Genomic DNA, 19,789 nt, shown 5'->3' on the forward strand with positions numbered 1-19,789 from the left:
GAAAAAAGAAAATTCAACTCCTTAAAAATTAAGGATTCTAAAACTTCATAAAAAAAAGGTAAAGAATGAATTATTAGAGTTCATTTCATTTCACTGTAAAAACAACTGGATTTCAACTTTCTAAATTAAGGGATTTTTTAGACCAGCCATTTTTGTCTGGATGCACCTTGTTATACAGACTGCAGAATCCTGTTATTAATCAAGACACATTAATTACTTTGTGTATATTAAATGAAAGTTAGTGCTCATTCTGATAAAATTTGAGCTCAAAATATTTTTTACTTTTTCATTTTTCTTTCGTTTAGTGTTTATTGACACAAGAATGGTTGTGTGGTAAGAAGTTTGCTTCCTAACCTCATGACCTTGGGTTTAGTCCTACTATATGGCACCTCAGGCAAATGTCTTCTGCTATAGCCCTGGGCCAATCAAAGCCTTGCAAGTGGATTTGGTTGATGGAAACTGAAAGAAGCCCATCATATATATATATATATATATATATATATATGTGTGTGTGTGTGTGTGTGTGTGTGTTTAGCAGAAGTAACAGAGTGACTCAAGGTCTGAGAGTTTTGTGTTTTGGCACTTTTCAAACTGTTACTTCTGCTAAATATTAATAAAAATTTACATATACTCATATTTTGAGTTCCATTTTTCCTGTTTGCATCATCATTTCTATCTGTCTATCTATCTATCTATCTATCTATCTATCTATCTATCTATCTATCTATCTATCTGTCTGTCTGTCTGTCTGTCTGTCTGTCTGTCTGTCTGTCTGTCTGTCTGTCTTCCTCAACGAATTCTGTCTGATCCATGTGAGCAGGGAAAAGTGGACATTAAATGATGAGGATGATGATGAGGGTGATGGGTTGGAAGGGTAGCAGTACTCAGGATCCTCCCTTTCTTCAGAACCTCTGAGACTGGTAGCAGGAAAGGAGGAACTTATTCTCAAACTAATGACCTTGCCTGAATACATGCAACAGAATGAACTCTGCTAAAGACACACATGAACATGATGTGGTGTTAGAGAGGACTATGGATGGAGTCTACTTTTCAAGATCCCAAAATGCAAATAGCTAAAACAAAATACACAAAGTATCCTATCTGATGCTCTAACAATTTCGTCAGCTCACTATCCTAGTTTGGTTCATTATTTTATCAATCTTGAAAGAAGGAGAATCAAAATACACTTTAGTAGGATTTGGATTCAAAGTGCAGAGTACCAGAATAAATATGGCAGTCGTTTTCATCTTGGGTTCTAAGAAATTTCCTAACCTTACAGCCTAACAAAAGTAACTGGCATAACCCATTTAGTCTGATCCTATAGCTTTTTATGTAATTAATTTACTAGCTACTATGAGAGCAGAGTTTTTAGAAATAGTGGTGAACCAGACTAAATCCTGTAGGGTGATGAATATGAGTGTCTTTTTGTTTTTTTATTATTATATATAGAAATTTTGGTGGAGCTGGTTTTGTCTTTTAGCTTTGTGTGGTTAATAAGACAGCTAATATACTGGGATAATACAAAGAAATCTCAGCTCAAATTTATATATTTGTACCTTCAAAATAATACTGGTCTTTTTGCCAATATAAAACAAATAACTATTGGTTTCAAATTTTGGCACAAGGACAGTGATTTGGGGAAGGAATTTAGTTGATTATATCGACTCCAGTACTCAAATGGTACATATTTTATCAACCCCAAAAGTATGAAAGGTATAGTGAACCTTGGCAGAATTTGAGTGCAGAACAGTCAAAATGCCATTAAGCATTTTACCTGGCATTCTAACAATTCTGCCAGCTCACCATCTTAATAAATATTGATTTCTACCATAGACAATGTGTTAGTTTTTGTAGTGATAACACAGTCAACTGAATCAATTTTAGTACTTAATCCTTTTAATACCAATCCACTTGAGATAGACCCTGACTCTAATACAAAACAGCCCTTTTTAAAATGTTCATATCTAAATTCAAACCTTCTCATATAATTTCATTTATATATACTTCTTTCTGTTATATCCCAGACACCTTAATCAGAATTACATCTCAGACAGCTTAATCAGAATATTCTTCTGAATTTGTATTATTTTCAAAATTAACAGAAACAAGTAGTGATTTTAGAAAAATATATAACCAGAAATGGTTGAGTGGTTCTTATTTAATCTCCAAAGGATAAATGGCTAAGTTGACTTCAGCAGGGTTTGAATGAAGAAACTAAGATATGTGAAGTACCATAATTATATAATGCAAGGTATTGGTCAGCCACTCTATCAATTCTACCAATCCTACAGATGTTTAGTTTTGGCACAAAACTAAAAAAAATTGTAAGAAGTATTTGTCAAGAGAATTGATCAAAAACATTATTAGTACTTATATATTACTATTATCATCTTTCAATTCTGTTTCCATTTCTTGCCGAGTGTCTTCCTGACACCAAGGACAGAGAAAGGCACTGTATACATTGGTAGGCCATTAAAATAAACACACTAGATTGTTCATTTACAAAATCATGTGATAGAGAAAAAGAGGGAGAAAGACAGAGCAAAAAAGGAAAATATAAAAAATAAAAATGTAAACAAAGAAAATAAAGGGGTGAAAAGGAAAGAAAATTCACTGCGACAATGTTCTTCTCAGTAAGTGTGACGTACCAGATAAGATAACCTTTTGCACTTCCTACATGAATGGTAAGTCAGGGATCACTCTTAAATAACTTTCAGTTCTTTTTTTGATCATTCCAAGCACTCCTATAAGCACTGGTATTGTAATCATCTGAGATACCACATCTTTTCGATTTTTGATTTTTGATTTCCTGACTGAGTGAAAATGATCAAATTTTAAACCTTCATAACTTTTTAAAAACATTTTTCTGCAAAAAGTGAAATAACTCCAGCAACTCAGCTTGAAAAAGTATATTATTGTGCCAAATTTTAAAATTGTCAGTAAACTTTACTTTTAGAAATGCTATCAGCCAAACCAACTGGATTTACTTCCTTTAGTAGACTGGACAACTGTAAGAGGGCAACATGTCTACAATGCCACACTGCACCTTCATAAAATTTTATCACAGTATTCTAGTATGTGCAGAATGGTCCTCAGCAAGACAAAGCAATGGTACATTTCAAACTTTAGATCTATGGATTGCATCTAGTTGTTTGACCAACAAGTTTTGACTTAAGGCCCCCATCTCTAGTGAAGGAGGATCTTAGTTAAAGATGTTCTTTTTCCGAAGAGATTTTCCCAAAGCAAATGTAAATTCTCTTTTATCACAACCTCATTTCCCAAATCCACTACTTCCTCTCTAATTCAATATTCCTTTCTTGCTCTTTCTTTATGTCCATCACTTTCTGCATCAAAACCTCTCAGTCTGCCTGTGTGTCTCTCTCTCTTGTTCTATATCTACCACTTTCTTTACTTCAGTATCTGTCTGCTCCTCCACCTCTCTATTTATTTCACTCTTAGCTTCATCTCTCTATCAGGTGAGTGATATGTTGAAGTGATAACTCTTTTAAAAGTCTTCTCTCTTATTCAGTTTTATTTTCATATCAAATTCTCTCTGTTTGTCTGTCTGTCTATCTCTCTGGCTCTCTCTCTCTCTCTTCTTTGTACAATGAAAGGAATTGAAATCTTAAAGAAGCTGAGGAACTGTCTAGATAAATACATACATATTTACATACAGACATACATACGTATACACATACACTCACACATATGTGGTGCATGCATCAAGATATATATATATATATATATATATATATATATATATAGAGAGAGAGAGAGAGAGAGAGAGAGAGAGAGAGAGAGAAGTGGATAAGGAATATTGGGGAAAGAATGGACAAATAAGTTTCAGAATGCAAAAAAGAAATAACTAAATACATACAAATATTAAAACAAGCAAAACAAAAACAAAAAAAAATACTGAATGAAGATATAATAAAGAAAAAGATTTCAATGCCAAAAGAAAGGACCCTAAAAGCACTATTAAGAAGCAAGCAGCATAAGAAATATTCTCAAGTGTTCAGTTAGCCATTCAAGATGTTGCCAGTGATTGGCTGGAAAGTAAGATTTTTCTCTCCAAAGTCTAGTGGTTACCAAATTGTCTCTAATTCTCTCCAATGTCACCATCAGCTGCTATCTTTCCTCCCTTCTTCTGCCAAATTGACCTGCTGTTCAGTCAGATGGAACTAAACTTTAGCCTTCAATGAATGTCCAAAACAACCAGCTAACCTGCCAACCAGCCAGCCAGCCAGCCAGCTAGCCATCACGCAATGAAGCAATGTTACTGGTGAAGAGTTGAGAGTTTGCCTTCATGCATTTGGTCACTCAATCTCTAATTCATTCTCTCTCATTCACTTACTCACACATGCTATCACTTCTTCACTCATTCACTCACTCACTGCTGTCCTTCATCCAGAGTAGAAATAAGTTACTGATCAGAAAAAGTAAGATGGAATTAAAAAGAAAAAAAGGTGCTGGGGGTGGGGGACAAAAAAGCTATGCAAGCATCTAAGAGTTAATGAAAAGAACCAAGTCAGAATAATTTATCAAGGATAAGAAAAAGAATAAGAAAGGAAAAAAATAAACCTTCAAAATGTAAGAATTTGATTTTCAAGCTCATTGGCTACTATGGCCAAATATTGTGAATCTTAAAGGAAAGAATCTTATAGAATTAGAAGCTGAAGAGGTAAAAGAAAATAAGAAAAGAATATGAAAAAAATGTGAAGAATTGGAAAGTTGTTTTTGTTTTCTTCTAAAATAGAGAGGAAAGAAAATTCTACAACTTTGATTTTAGAAGGAATTGTTATAAATGAGAAAGTAAGGAAGAAAGGAAGGAAGGAAGGAAGAAAGAAAGAAACAAGCAAATGAACAAATAAAAAACAAAAGAAAAGAAAGAGGAGGGAGGGAGGGAGAGAAGAAAGAAATACAAGAAAGGAAAGAAAAAGGAAAAAGAAGGTTAAGAAGGAAACGAAGACAAAGATTACAAGAAGAAAAAAGAAGGAAAAGAAAAAAGAATATGAGAATGAAAAAGAAGGAAGAAGAGGAAGAGGGGAGGAGGAAAAATTTAAAAGAAAGATTAGAAGACAAAAGGAAAAAGGGAAGAAGAAGAAGAAGAAGAAGAAGAAGAAGAAGAAGAATGTAGAGATAGACATGACAAAAAAAAAAGATAAATGAACTAAGGTTTCATGAAATGATATAATTTTTACATTGAAACAAGAATCTCAGATTTAGCCTAATATGAAGGTAGGGTGAGATATTACTATGTTCTCTTCTCCAAGAGAAATTGCATTGTAAATTAAAGGAAGGAAATAGAATTTAACTTGGGATTTAAACCAGGTCCTAAACTTGAATTTTTGGGAATAAATCTGTTACAATAGCCCTGGTAAGATTACTTCTCATATTTAAAGAACTCTGGTTTCTCCTCACCCCGAGCGGATAAATCTTTCGGCTTTTACTAAAGAACATCTATTCAACAGGCTAGAAACAGAAACCAAATCTCCCTTAAATCAGACCATACTGCTTAAAAGAACAGAGAGGTAGAAATAGACTCATATGGTTCAAGATACAGTGTGTTAGAAAAAAAAAAAATTATCAGCTAGTACATCTGAAATGCCGTTGAACATGGGTTTCTTAGATCAAAGACAGCTCAGGATTAAACATGAAGATCCTCCCATAATAAACATGGCTTCTTTGTTTACATGATAAACTGACAGAATAATGAAAGCTTTGTACCAAATGCCTTATGATATTTTTTCCTGCTTCTTACATCCTGGGTTAAAATCTTACCAATGTCACTTGTCTTTTTTTTCTCAGGTTGATTAAGAAAGCATCAGTGAAGGGTGGAGGATTAGTAGAATTCTTAGAGTGTTTGATGAGATGCTTTGTGCTATTTGTGTTTCCAGTGCAAATCCCTCTATGGTTGCATGGATGGTAGACTTAATTTGAGCTCTGGTTTGACATAGCAACCTCATCATTGAGTACCTTTAGCGGAGTAAACTCTGTTGCTTACATACTGGTTTGAGGATACTTACTTCATTTCCTCTGACCAGTCTTGGAGGCCCTGTAAATGCCATAGATAATGCCTTGCCTACTGACTTAAAAATATAAACACACACATATGACGATCTTTTAGTTTTAAATTTTGGCATAAGACCTGTAATTTGGGTGGGAAGAGTAAGTCAAGTGAATTGACATCAGTACTCCACTGGTATTTTTGTTATCAACCCCAAATGGATAAAGGGCAAAGTTGACCTTGGCACAATTTGAACTCAGAACAAAGACAAATGAAATACCGCTAAACATTTTGTCCAGCTTGCTAATGTTTCTGTCAGCTTGCTGCCTTCACAAAAGTCAAAGTAGAAGCTATTTCATCATCCTGGTCAGATAGTTTGACTAAAACTGGTAAGCCAGAGAGCTGCGCCAAGTTCCAGTAGATTTGACATGGTTTCTACAGCTGGATGCCCTTCTTAATACCAACCATTTGAAGAGTGTAATGGGTGCATTTTATGTACCACCGGCATTGGTGCGAGTTACATGCTACTGGCATCAGTATTTCATTTGGCTTGATGAGCCTTCTCAAGCTCAGCATATTGCCAAAGGTCTTGGTCGCTTGTCATTGCCTCTACGAGGCTCAACATTCGAAGGTTACTTTTTATGTAACACATTACTGATAATTAAGGTAGTGAGTTGGCAGAATCATTAGTGTCAGGCAAAATGCCTTGTGACATTTCTTCAGATACATCATGTTCTGTGTTCAAATTCCTCCAAAGTTGACTTTGCCATTCATTTTTCAAGCATGAAGAAGTATAAGTACTGGTTGAGAGAGAGAGAGGGAGAGAGAGAGAGAAAGAGAGAGAGGAGAGAGAGAGGTATAGGTAGGTTCATGAGGATGCAAAGGGTGAATGAGAGATAGAGTGGAAGGGAATACAACAAATGATGAACTTAGGGGTAGGGATCAATGGGAGAGGTGTTAGGAAGATGAGTTGTGAGGTTGAGGTTTGTCAGGAACAGATTGTGTACAGGGGTATGGACATAACCAAGATGCCATTGTGGCCTCATTTGACAGAGCTGGATGGGTCTTCTCAAGCACAGTAAATTACCAATTGTCATGGACCTTTGTCATCTCCTCTGTAAGATCCTTTCTTACCACTTCGCCCCACATTTTCCTGGATCTGCCTCTTTCCTGTCTCAATAATATATTCATCTAATTCATGTTTACATGGAAAAACAAGTATAACATGAATGGATGAATGAATATATACACAAGACAGTCTTCTATATAGTTTCTATCTTTCAAATGTCATTTAAAAAATGTATTGGTTAAGCCAAGACTAATAAAAGGACATGTTAGGCAATATATACATACTGTAAATCCTCAAGTATAGTCCGCCCCTGAGTATAATAAGCAGAGGATTTTTAGTGGGCTGTACTTCTGAAAAACCTAAACCTTGTGTATAATATGCACCCCTCCTCTAACTTGAGTCGTGCATAATCAAGCCAGCAGCATCTAGTCGAACAAACACTTCCACGCATGCATAATACATTAATGGTGATGTTCTTAACTGTTATATGGGAATGTAAATATGTTTGCAAATTGTTTTTGTTACATGTTATTCTGTGTTCTGAATACTTTTATTTTAATAAATGTTGCTTACTGCATGTTATGGATGATTTTTTTATGACTTCATTGCTTTCAGGCTTAGCTTAAGGTATTTTCGCACCCAACATCACAAAATGTGTCTGAATAAACATTGCCGGACAGCAAATAGAGACTCGGACATAGCTTAGAAAATATTTTTCATTTTTAACCTCGTAGTACACACTAGGGATTTTGACCTTTAAATTTTGGGAAAAAAATTGCGGATTATACTCGAGGATTTATGGTATGTGTGTGTACGTGTTTCTCTGTATTTTTCTTTCAATGCTTGGCAACTGATGTTGGTTCATTTATATCCCTGTAACTTAACTGTTCAAGATAAAGAAATCAATTAAAAAAAGTACCAGATTGAAAATAAATACAGTAGTCAGTTTGATTGACTAAATTCTTCAAACCATTGCTTGACTGAAACAAATATGATTCTGCATATAAGTCAAAAACTGGATGGTTCTTGTTGAATGATTTTGATTATAAGACTGCTTGATCAGGGCTGACCAAGGGCTAAAAAACAAGAATTACAACAGCTCTGGCTAGAGGAGACAAAGTCAGCCAAGTAGAGCTTGAACCTAGAGTATAGAAATATAGACTGCTGTATATTTAAGTCGTATAATATACCATTTCACATTATCTTTTAGAATGGATAATAATGATGTCAGAAAAGAAACTTTCATTAATTTCTATTACCATAAATAATTTATGACTATTTTTCATTACTATATATGTTTGTGTATGTTTATTTAATAATAATAATATTAATATCAATATCAATTCTTAACTGAATAGCTTTAGTAACACTACCACACACAATTAATTACTAATTTTGATTATTAATTGAATATGCTTATTATAAACATTTGCATGTTGAGTGTTTCTCTGAAATTTAAAAAGCTTCAGAATATTCCTCAATCATATGTAGCATGTTATATAGTGGATATTACATCAATTTGCTTTGCTGTGAAAACTGGGCAAATCAAAAAATTTAGCTCTATTAGATGGCAAAGATCAATGATAGCTATTAACACTGATAAAACTGGTCCAAATAGCTATTGCTTTCATAAATCGTTTAGTTGGAGATATCACATCACATATAGCCTTATCTTCTTCTAGGCAAAAATCAACTATATTTTTTTTTTCATCTCAAAGCCTATCTCTTACTTTCCCTCAAACCCATAGTTTATAATAGAAGTTTTCAATGTATTAGCATAAAACACTTTCAAAAGGACCTAGAATTTATAAACATGCACTTACACACACACACACACAGAATGAGGGAGAAAGAGTGAGAGAGAGAGAGAGAGAGAGAGAGAGAGAGAGAGAAAGAGAGAGGAAAGGCGAGAGAGAAAAGAAGAGAAAGAATGGTTGTATTAAACAAGAACACAAAGCAAAAACAAACACATAAAAGTAACAGAGCAATCACAGCAATTCATAATTAAAACAAAACAAAAAAAAATCATAAGCAAATATGAAAAAAAGAAAAACAAAAAAAACTGTTATTGAGGGAGATCTGACTTCCACATCTTTTCCTGCATGCTGAGAGAATATGGAAAGATTGTCATCAGCATCTTATCTTGTTATATGCAATGGCAGTTCACAGAAGCCAAGCTAGTCTATAAAATCATGTACAGTTTAGTATTAAACTTTATAGCCAACAAACCATTTCTAATGATTTGATGCCTTGATGAAAGAACTACTCACTTGATATGCTGTCATTTATCTCCACGTTGTACATTGTCTCCGTACACTTTCATCTTGCGACGCGTTTCATGTTGATGTAGGTGTGTGATGCTTTATTTAGATGAGAAAAAGTTACACACACACATACAAACACACACACACACACTCATACACACACACACACACACACACACACAAATACACATATGTTTTCATAAATATATATACATATACATAAAAACACCAACAAACTCATATTTGTAGAATATGAATGTATTTGGCCTCTAAAACATTTACATGCATGCATATATGTGTGTGTGTGCATGCGTGCATGCATGCATGTAAGTGTCCATGTAGGTATACATACTTATATATATATGGGTGTGTGTGTGTGTGTGTGTGTGTGTGTATGTATATATTATGTTATATACACATGCATAGAATATATATGTTTGAAAAGTTGAACAATGAAAGTGCTTACACACAAAATACACATGATACACACTATACAAAAATTTCTCCCCTGATGGTTTGTGATACTCTGTTCTCTAAATAATTTTTTAAATAACTTTGATAATAAATCTTTGATTAAATATTGTGATTGTATCAACTATTTTTTAATCAAAACTAATTATCTCTTATATAAAATCCGTTCTGTCTCTGAGTGTGTGTGGCTTCTAGGATCTCGGGCATCCTCCATCTGATTGCACTCAATTTCATATGTAGATACCGACGGTATCAGGGTGTGCACAATTCTTGAAAGAATTACAAAAATCGATTCCAGGTGAGAATGCGATCGATAAAGCCGTGAGAAATCGTTTTTCTTTGGAATAGAAAAAAACTATCTTTATTTCTTCTTTTGCTGGTGTCTCAAATTTAGGTTTAATCAGTGTTTCTCAAAGGGGAGGCCTATGGGATAGTCGGACAAGTTGTTTTGAGAAAATTTAGTTTAAATGTTTGACAACTCAGCACCGTCCATTGGACGGGGGGCGTTTTGCTTGTATATACATACATATATATATATATATACACATACATATGGTCAAGTGATTAGGATGTTACATTTGTGATCACAAGATTGTGGTTTCAGTTTCTAGACCTGGTGGTGAATTGTGTTCTTGAACATCATCTTATGTTGCTTTGCAATCACTTCAACACCTAACATGTGGTACATCGTGCACCTGTTCAGGCAACGTCAATTTGATGGAGGGAATGAGCTAATGTACAGCATATACATATGTAATATGTGGTTTATCAGTGGCACCTGCAAGATTTGCATAGAATTAGGGCTCGAGCGAACAAAACAATACAGGGTGGATGCATGAAAGTAAACAAATGTAATTTGAAATGATAGACAAAGACAATAAATAACGCCTTACAGCCAAATATGATTATGATGGATTAAGGCCTGGAAGAAATCTTCAAATGGATATAAAAACAGAATTAGTAAGAGAGGAGAAAAAGTTGTCCAGTATGCTAAGCATCTAGTCGCAAAAAGGCAGAGAAAATAGAAAATCAGTCACATATAGAAAATCAGACATATACGTATATACATACATGGCACGTAAAAAGCACCAATCCGATCGTGGCCGTTGCCAGCCTCACCTGGCACCTGTGTCGGTGGCACGTAAAAAGCACCCACTACACTCATGGAGTGGTTGGCGTTAGGAAGGGCATCCAGCTGTAGAAACACTGTCAGATCAAACTGGAGCCTGGTGCAGCCTTCTGGTTTCCCAGATCCCCAGTCGAACTGTCCAACCCATGCTAGCATGGAGAACGGACGTTAAACGATGATGATGATACATACATACATTTATATATATATATGTAATAAATCTCTGAACGAGGTATAAACAGTAGCTGCATGACATCATGAAGTATATTTGCCACTTAAATGTGGCTAATCCTTAAGGGTGGATGCTACTGTAGTGTCCTCCTGGGGCTACAAGCTACAGTAGCATCCACCCTTAAGGTTTAGCCACATTTAAGTGGCAAATATACTTCATGATATATATATATATATATATATATATATATCCATATTGCCCTCTGTATGATTCATGACAATTTATTTGGAGTACGTAGTGTAGCTCTCAGTTTTGTATGATATGCTTTTATTCTTTTACTTGTTTCAGTTATCAGACTATGGCCATACTGGAGCATTGCCATGACAGGTTAATTGATCAAATTGACCCCTGTACTTATTCTATTGGTTTCGTTTGCTGAACTGTTCAATTACAGATATGTAAAAGAAAAAAAACAGTATCAGTTGGTAAGTAGTGTGAAAAAAACATAGACATGCACAAACACTCACTCACATGCACATTCACTCATACACACACACACACACGCACTCACACTCTTACACACACACACTCATATGAACACACAAACACACACACACACACACAAACACACACACACACACACACACACACACACACAAACACACACACACACACACACACACACACACACACTCACACACACACTCTCACACACACAATGAGCTACTTCACTGTTTCTGTCTAAAAAATTCACTTATCAGATACAGTTTAGATCAGGGCTATAGAGGATGATACTCGCCGAAGAAACCATCCGGTAGAATTGAACCTGAAATTTCATGGTCACAAAGCGAATCTCTTAACTACACAGACATAGTAAAAACAATGAATTAATTGCACTTCGTTTTGCAGCAGACAACATGCATGCCATAAGACTGCTTAATCAGCAACAACAGCAGCAACAACATCAACAACTATAAGAACAATCATATGTAATATGTGGTTTATAGAAATTAATACTTGTATACATTGAAGTTAAAGATCATTCATTTAGTTTTAAATTATAGAGCTGTTCTTTGGTAAACTTGACAAAGCTTCATTGGAGTATCTTGATACTAGTAAAGAAATGTACAAAGAATAACTAAAATCCTTACCTATGTAGAGAAGAATACCGTTCCCATTGTGACCTGCAATATAAAAGGAAAAAATAGTAGAATTTATAATTTTGGAACCATAATAATATTATTTTATAAAATCAAAGTTAGCTAAATATCAGTGGAAAATAGATACACAAAGAAAATTCTTTGATAATAATTTTTAAAAATTACATCTTCTGACCATTTCATACAAAATCAATTGAAAGAAGAAAAGAGTATATTTGTCCAGTGAAAACAAACAGAAGTAGAATACATCTATCCTTGTTTATCACTGATGCAGGATAACATGGTATGCTCCCTTGTAAACTATGTTACACTTATGATGGAATTGATGTGTGGTAACATTGGTTGGTATTCAGTCAGAGATTTTGCTTGGAGTGCAAAAATACACCTCAATAAACATTCACAATGTACTGTCTTAATATAAAATGGGGCAAAATGGATAATGTAAATCTACATACACAATGACTGGAAAAAAAAATGAGAAGATCGTGTTTGGAATGCCTTGAGCCTTGATTAATAGGTCTGCTTGACCAGTGTTGATCTGGGATTAAACAACAATTAAATGAGAACATGGTCATAACTGAGAAAAAAATTTTCAGGCTCAGATGTAGGTGTGTGGTAAGAGGTTTGCTTCTCAAGAACATGATTTCATGTTCTGTCCCACTGTGTGGTACCTTGGGCAATCGTCTTCTAATAACAGCTTCAGGCTGACAGCCTTGTGAGTAGATTTGGTAGCTGGAGACTGAAAAAATTTCATTGTGTATGTATATGTGTATATATATATATATATAACGGGAAGCTTTATGAAAATAAACAAAAGACGAAGGCAGGCGGAAAACAAACGAACAATTGTATTAGTATGGCGCTCAGTAAATATAAATAAAACAAGTCTTTAACATTTCGAGCCTACGCTCTTCAACAGAAAGATACACATAGAGAGAAAAACACAGAAAGAAGGAGATAAAAAAAATGCGTGCAGTAGCTAACGAATCAACATGGCGATCTGATTTCGGCCAGAGGTCAAAGATCAAACATGAGACGCGAGAGCGAAATAAGGGGAGATAATAGGGTTGATAAAAGGGTTGAGGGACCAGCTAAAAGTGCGTGGGAGGGGTCTGGATGTGTGTATGTATAGGGTTGGTGTATGTATTAGTATGTATAAGGGTGTGTGTGTATGAGAGAGTATTAGTGCGTAAGATTGGTCTGGACGTGCGTATGTATGGGGTTGGTGTATGTATTAGTATGTATTAGTATGTATTAGTACGTATTGGTATGTATAGGTGTGTGTGTGTGTGTGTGTGAGAGAGTATAAGTGCGTATGCGGGGTCTGGACGTGTGTATGTATAGGGTTGGTGTAAGTATTAGTATGTACTGATATGTATTAGTACGTATTAGTATGTATTAGTTGGTGTGTGTATTAGTATGGCACATCATATGTGATGTGATGTGTAAAGTCATGTGGTGTAGTGAGGAGAAGAGGGGGAGGGGGAGAAGAGGGGGGTAGAGAAGGCGAGGGGAAGAAGAGGGGGAGGAGAAGGGGGAAGAGGAGAGGATGGGGGAGAAGGAAGGGGAGGAGGGGGATGAAGGAGGAAAGAGGGAGAGGGGGAGAGAGGGAGTGAGGGAGCAGAGGGAAGGGGAAGAGGGAGGGAGAAAGAGGGAAGAAGGGAAGGGGAGTAGGGGTGAAAGGATGAAGGACTGAAGAAGTAGGGGTCGGGGGGAGAAAGGATAGGTGAGGAGGGGGAGAGGGGGGGGTTAGATGAGAAGGGGGGGAGAGTTGAGACCAAATGGCGTATAAGAGCGAAGAGAGAAGATTAATTCCTGTTCACGGCGCAAACGGGAATCCGGATGGCCTCTGTGTAAGGACAAACCGAACACAGATAGGTGTTGCAAGGAGTGACCGGTGGAGCGGAAATGGCGTGAGACCGGTGTGTCGTTCGCAAGGTGGATGTCACGAAGGTGTTCCGCGAACCGGTCAGCCAATATATATATATATATATATCATCATCATCATCATCATCATCTTTTAGCATCTGTTTTCCATGCTAGCATGGGTTGGACAGTTCAACTGGGGTCTGTGAAGCCGGAAGGCTTCATCAGGCCTAGTCAGATCTGGCAGTGTTTCTACGGCTGGATGCCCTTCCTAACGCCAACCACTCTGTGAGTGTAGTGGGTGCTTTTTACGTGCCACCTGCACAGGTGCCAGACAGAGCTGGTAAACGGCCACGAACGGATGATGCTTTTTATGTGCCACCAGCACAGGGGCCAGGCAAGGCTGGCAACGGACACGAACAGATGGTGCTTTTTATGTGCCACTGGCACGAGGCCAGTCGAGGCAGCACTGGCAACGGTCACGAACGGATGGTTCTCTTACATGCCACCGGCACTGGTAACACATCTGCAATTTCCATTGATCGATTTCGATTCTGATCCTCACTTGCCTCAACAGGTCTTCACAAGTAGAGTTTTGTGTCCCAAGAAGGGAAGGTATGCATACGTAGGCTGGCTCCATCCCATGTAGAAGGCCATGGGTTATGGTCTCACTTGTCCTGCCGGGTCTTCTCGTGCACAGCACACTTCCAGATGTCTCGGTCTCTAGTCATTTCCTCAGTGAGACCTAAAGTTCGAAGGTCGTGCTTCACCACCTCTCCCCAGGTTTTCCTGGGTCTGCCTCTTCCACAGGTTCCCTCAACCGCTAGGGTGTGCCACTTTTTCACACTTTTTCATATATATATATATATATATAATAATAATAATAATATTAGGGAATAAATCCAAACTTACAGGGAAAAATTAGATTTAGGATTAAATCCAATTTTATAGTATAAATATATTATATTATATTATATTAAATTAGAGATAAAACCACTATTAGGCAAATCAAACAGTGAAAAACATAAGCCAATACATAGAATTAATTTAAAAATATAAAAGTTAAAAATAAAAAATTATTTAAATAATTTAAACTTATAAATTTTATATATATATACAAATATATATATATATATGTATGTATGTATATTTTTATATAATATATATTATTTTATTTATTAATTAATTAATTAATTAATTTATTTATATATTTTTTTTAAATATCAAAAGTATTAAAAGTTTAATATATATATATATATATACTTTATTTGTGTATTAAGACTACCGTTATTAACACTACACAAATAAGGGATCTATCTCCACCAATGTGGTGTTGGGCACTCATTCTCATCGTTCAATATTTGTGTGTGTGTGTTACTGTGTCTTTGCCTTGGCATTATGTCATAGTTGTATGTGACACCAGAATGCAAGTGGTGTCCTTCATTTCCTGTCTTCCATGTCTGGTAATGGGAAAATATTACCTTACTTGAAAATAGGCAAAGGTTTGTAATGGGGGCTAGGGGCGTCCAAATGTAGAAAATCCATTTCGGCAAATTCTATTTGACCTATTGAGAAGTGGATGTCAAATTGATGATGATGATTAGGTATCAGATTAAGGTTACTGGACTACTGACCTGATGATCATGACTTCTAATCTTGCAACGCCTATCAAAGTATGTGTCTCTGTCTGTTCTAGTCTGCCTAACTGATAGAAAACAGGTTCCATTTTTATTTCAGCATTAAGTGTTTAACCCTTTAGTGTTCGCATTATTCTACCAAGATTAATACTTTTTAATCCACATTGTTTTGAACTAATCATGCATTATCTTGTAACTATGAGAATTTGATGAGGCAGATGTTAATTTTTAAAACGATATTGTAGGATTGGTGTGAGAGACCAGATCTGGCCAGTTTGAACATAGAACAGGCAGAATACTTCTGGCCGGATATGGCTGGTTTAAATGCTAAAGGGTTAATGCTTAAAAGACATTCTGTTGTAGATATTGTTACTTTCCACCTCTAAAGAAAATTAATTTTCCAAACATTTAGAATTGGGAGTATAATAGTAAAAAGAACTTATAAAGACATGTGAGGTGTCATAAGATTGCTGATGGTTGAAAGGCAAGTAATAATCCTTTCTACCATAGGCAAAATGCCTGAAATTTTGAGGGATGGGGTCAAGTTGATTACATCGACCCCAGTGATCAACTGGTACTTATTTTGTCAACTCTGAAAGGACGAAAGGCAAAGCTGACCTTGGCAGGATTTGATCTCAGAACATAAAGACATGGAATGTCATTAAGTACTTTGTCTAGTACTTTGTCTATTGGCTTACTGCTTTTGAATGGCAAGTAATAATACATGACAAAAGTGATTGATAGTTCAACCAATCTTGGTTGATGGTACCCATATTGGGAACTATTTACTGCAATTAAAAACAGATTGTCTGGAAATTAATTGAAATGTTCTAATATATATTGCTTGCTAGTGAATATCAAAACAATATGAATAATATCAATGAAATATGATACATTTGGGAAGAAGAGAAATGAAGATCAAGAAGTTTAACAAGATAAAAGTAATCCAAAACTCTTATGTAATATTGATAAGTTGTCATAATCATTGTTTTGAAGTTGTAGCTAGTGAAATCTCCAGTCATCTTGTATGTTTTATAACTGCAAATCTATGGTAGATGTCGAAGTAAATTCTATTATTTCACTGTCTGGAATTATGTATAGGGTAGAATTTAGAATACCTAAATTTGGTGGCTGTTTTAGATTCAGAACTGTGTTTGGCAAATAAATCTTGAGATATCAATAACACAATAATGCATACATACACATCATCATCATCATCATTGTTTAACGTCCATTTTTCATGCCAGCATGGGTTGGACGGTTAGACTGAGGACTGGCAAGCCAGGAGGCTGCACTAGGCTCCAATATGATTTGGCAAAATGTTTCTACAGCTGGATGCCCTTTCTAATGCCAACCACTCTGAGAGTGTAGTGGGTGCATTTTACGTGCCACTGGCATGGGAGCCAGTCAGGTGGCACTGGCATATACATACATACATAAATAAATACATACATACATACATATATATATATATATACATGTATATAATTTGTTTTTACTCTTCATGCGTGTAAGTAACTTTCAACCTTTATATTATATTTGTTTTGATGTGACTGATGTTCGGTTTCTATCAAGTTATATAAGTTTCTAATTGTTAACCAGATTAAATAACATGTAAAACACCAAATAGTGAGATGTTAGGGAGAGTAAGGTACACAGGGAAGTTTGTTCAAGACTTAAAGAATGAAAAAATAAAGGAAATCAATTTTAAGAATTTGTCAAAGCAATGGAAACAACAATATTAAAAAATATAACTAAAGATATAACCCATCAATGTGAAATATTTTTTTATCTTTTACTTAGCTTAGACATTGGACTACATCCATGCTTGAGCACTACATCGAAGAGTTAGTTGAATGGATCAACACCAGTACTTATTTAGTAAGGCTGACGCCTATCCTATTGGACTCTTTTGCTGAATCAGTAAATTATGAGGATGTAAACAAACCAACACTGGTTGTCAAATGATGGTGGTGATTGCAAAACATAAAGACATACGTGAATACAGACATATATATATAGAATGGACTTTCACATGGTTTTTTTTTTTTATCTCAATCCACTCACTAGGCATTTATCAGCCCAGGGCAATAGCAGAAAAAATTTCAGCTCCGCTGCTCAAGGTACTGTGCAGTGGAACTGAGCCCAAACACTGGTGGTTGTAAAGTGAGTTTCTTAGACACACAGCCGTATCTGTTCTGTTCATTAATAATGATTTGATCAGATTCTGTATTATAAGAGAGCAATGTATTAATAAGAAAGAAATTTTTAAAAATAGCAGAAGAAATCAGTGAGAGTGTTTACAGCATGAAGGTAAGCCTCCAACATCATTTGTTCTCTCTGTACATAAAACCATTTGTTGACTGATCCAGCAGGCTTGCATTTGACTACACTCTGCTGGAGAGGACCAATATGACTGAAACATGACCATAGCTATCACTTTGCCAACAAACAAAAATCAAATTTGTTCCAAAACATGTAAATTAATTTTGTAATATTAATTCTTAATTTCTGAAAATTACTGAAGGTGGCAAGATGGTGAAATTGTTAGCATCCTGGGCAAAATGTTTAGTGGCATTTTGTCTGTCTTTACATTCTAAGTTCAAATTCTGCTAAGTTGACTTTGCCTTTCATCCTTTCAGGGTCGATAAAATAAGTACCAATTGATCACTGGGGTTGATGTAATTGAATTAACCTGCCCCCCAAATTGCTGACGTTATGCCAAAATTTGAAACCGATTTCTAGAAATTATCTCCCTTCTCTTTTCTTCAAGTGTTGCTAACATTTTCTGCCAAACTTTGCTTCTTTTTTCTTTAACCAAGAAGAAATTTCAATTAACTGAGAAGAACCCTGGTATTATGTAAACCAGTCCTCCTGTGCTTAAGGATTAAGTAGACCCTGTTCTTCAAGGATATTTTTAAGAAAGCATGAAACTAATAGAGTAAATTCTAAATAAATTGGCAGAAGGCAACAGAAACCACTTTTATATCTTTCTAAGAAAAATCATTAATCTTCAGATCTTTGCTTTGAAGCTCATGCTTACTGAGACCTACAAAGCAGAGTACATGAAGCAGGAGAGAGAGAAAGAATTTTTTGCATACATCATTCAATAGATGCAGGTATTGCTGAATGGTTTAGATACCTGTCTCCCAACAATGTGGTTTTGGGTTCAGTCCCATTGTATGGCATCTTGGGCAAGTGTCTTGTGAGTGAATTTGGTTGATAAAACTGAAGAAAAGTTTGTCTTTCATAAAGATATAAAAAACACACTCTATAAAGTGGTTGGAATTAAGAAGGGCATTGAGTCACAGAAACCAGCTCAAATCTGATTGGAACCTTGTGCAGCTCTCCTGCTTGCCAGCTATAGTCAAACAAATACCAGCAAATAACAGCATGGAAAATGAACATTAAACGATGATGATGATGATGATGATGATGATAAATATATATTAAAAAGTAAAAGGGATTAATAAATCAAGGTTGATCTCTATAAAGCATTCAGTGTTAAACAAATTTGGTTAACTATATCAATCAATCAGATACTAATAAATTCAAGTAGAATTAACATCCAAGGTAATTTGTCATGTACATATATATGTGTGTATGCATGGATGTGTGTGTATGTGTATGCTTGTGTGTACCATAGTATAGTCATCACATATTTGTAACTGAGCATCATCATAATCATCATCATTGTCATCGTCATCATCATACAAGTGAAATTTTCTTTCATATTTTGCTATGCGAAAACATTACTTTGCTTGGAAATAGGTGTGGGTTGGTTATAGGAAAGGAATCTGACTGTAGAAAAATTGGCCTTAACAAATTCCTTCTAACCCACATGTGTGGTAAAGTAAACATTAAATGATGATGATAATGATAATGATTTTGATCCTCATCCTTTTACAGACTTTCTTAAATTCATGCTATACATACTCAAGTCATTTCCCTTATTTTTAAAAATCTTAGTGTTTAATGATGTGATAGAATAATGTACTTGAAAATGTATGAGGT

At 35.4% G+C, this 19,789-nt stretch overlaps 1 protein-coding gene across 1 annotated transcript in view; it reads right to left on the reverse strand.

The window, feature by feature from the left end:
* LOC115213084 (neuronal PAS domain-containing protein 3-like) overlaps positions 1-19,789 on the reverse strand; it is a 357,535-nt gene that overhangs the window by 249,090 nt on the left and 88,656 nt on the right. The window contains exon 2 of the mRNA XM_029782003.2: positions 12,264-12,296. Coding sequence (XP_029637863.1) covers positions 12,264-12,296 — 33 coding nt within the window. The remainder of the gene's footprint in view (positions 1-12,263; positions 12,297-19,789) is intronic.

Source organism: Octopus sinensis, linkage group LG6 (assembly GCF_006345805.1).
Source record: "Octopus sinensis linkage group LG6, ASM634580v1, whole genome shotgun sequence".
NCBI classification, from domain to species: domain Eukaryota; kingdom Metazoa; phylum Mollusca; class Cephalopoda; order Octopoda; family Octopodidae; genus Octopus; species Octopus sinensis.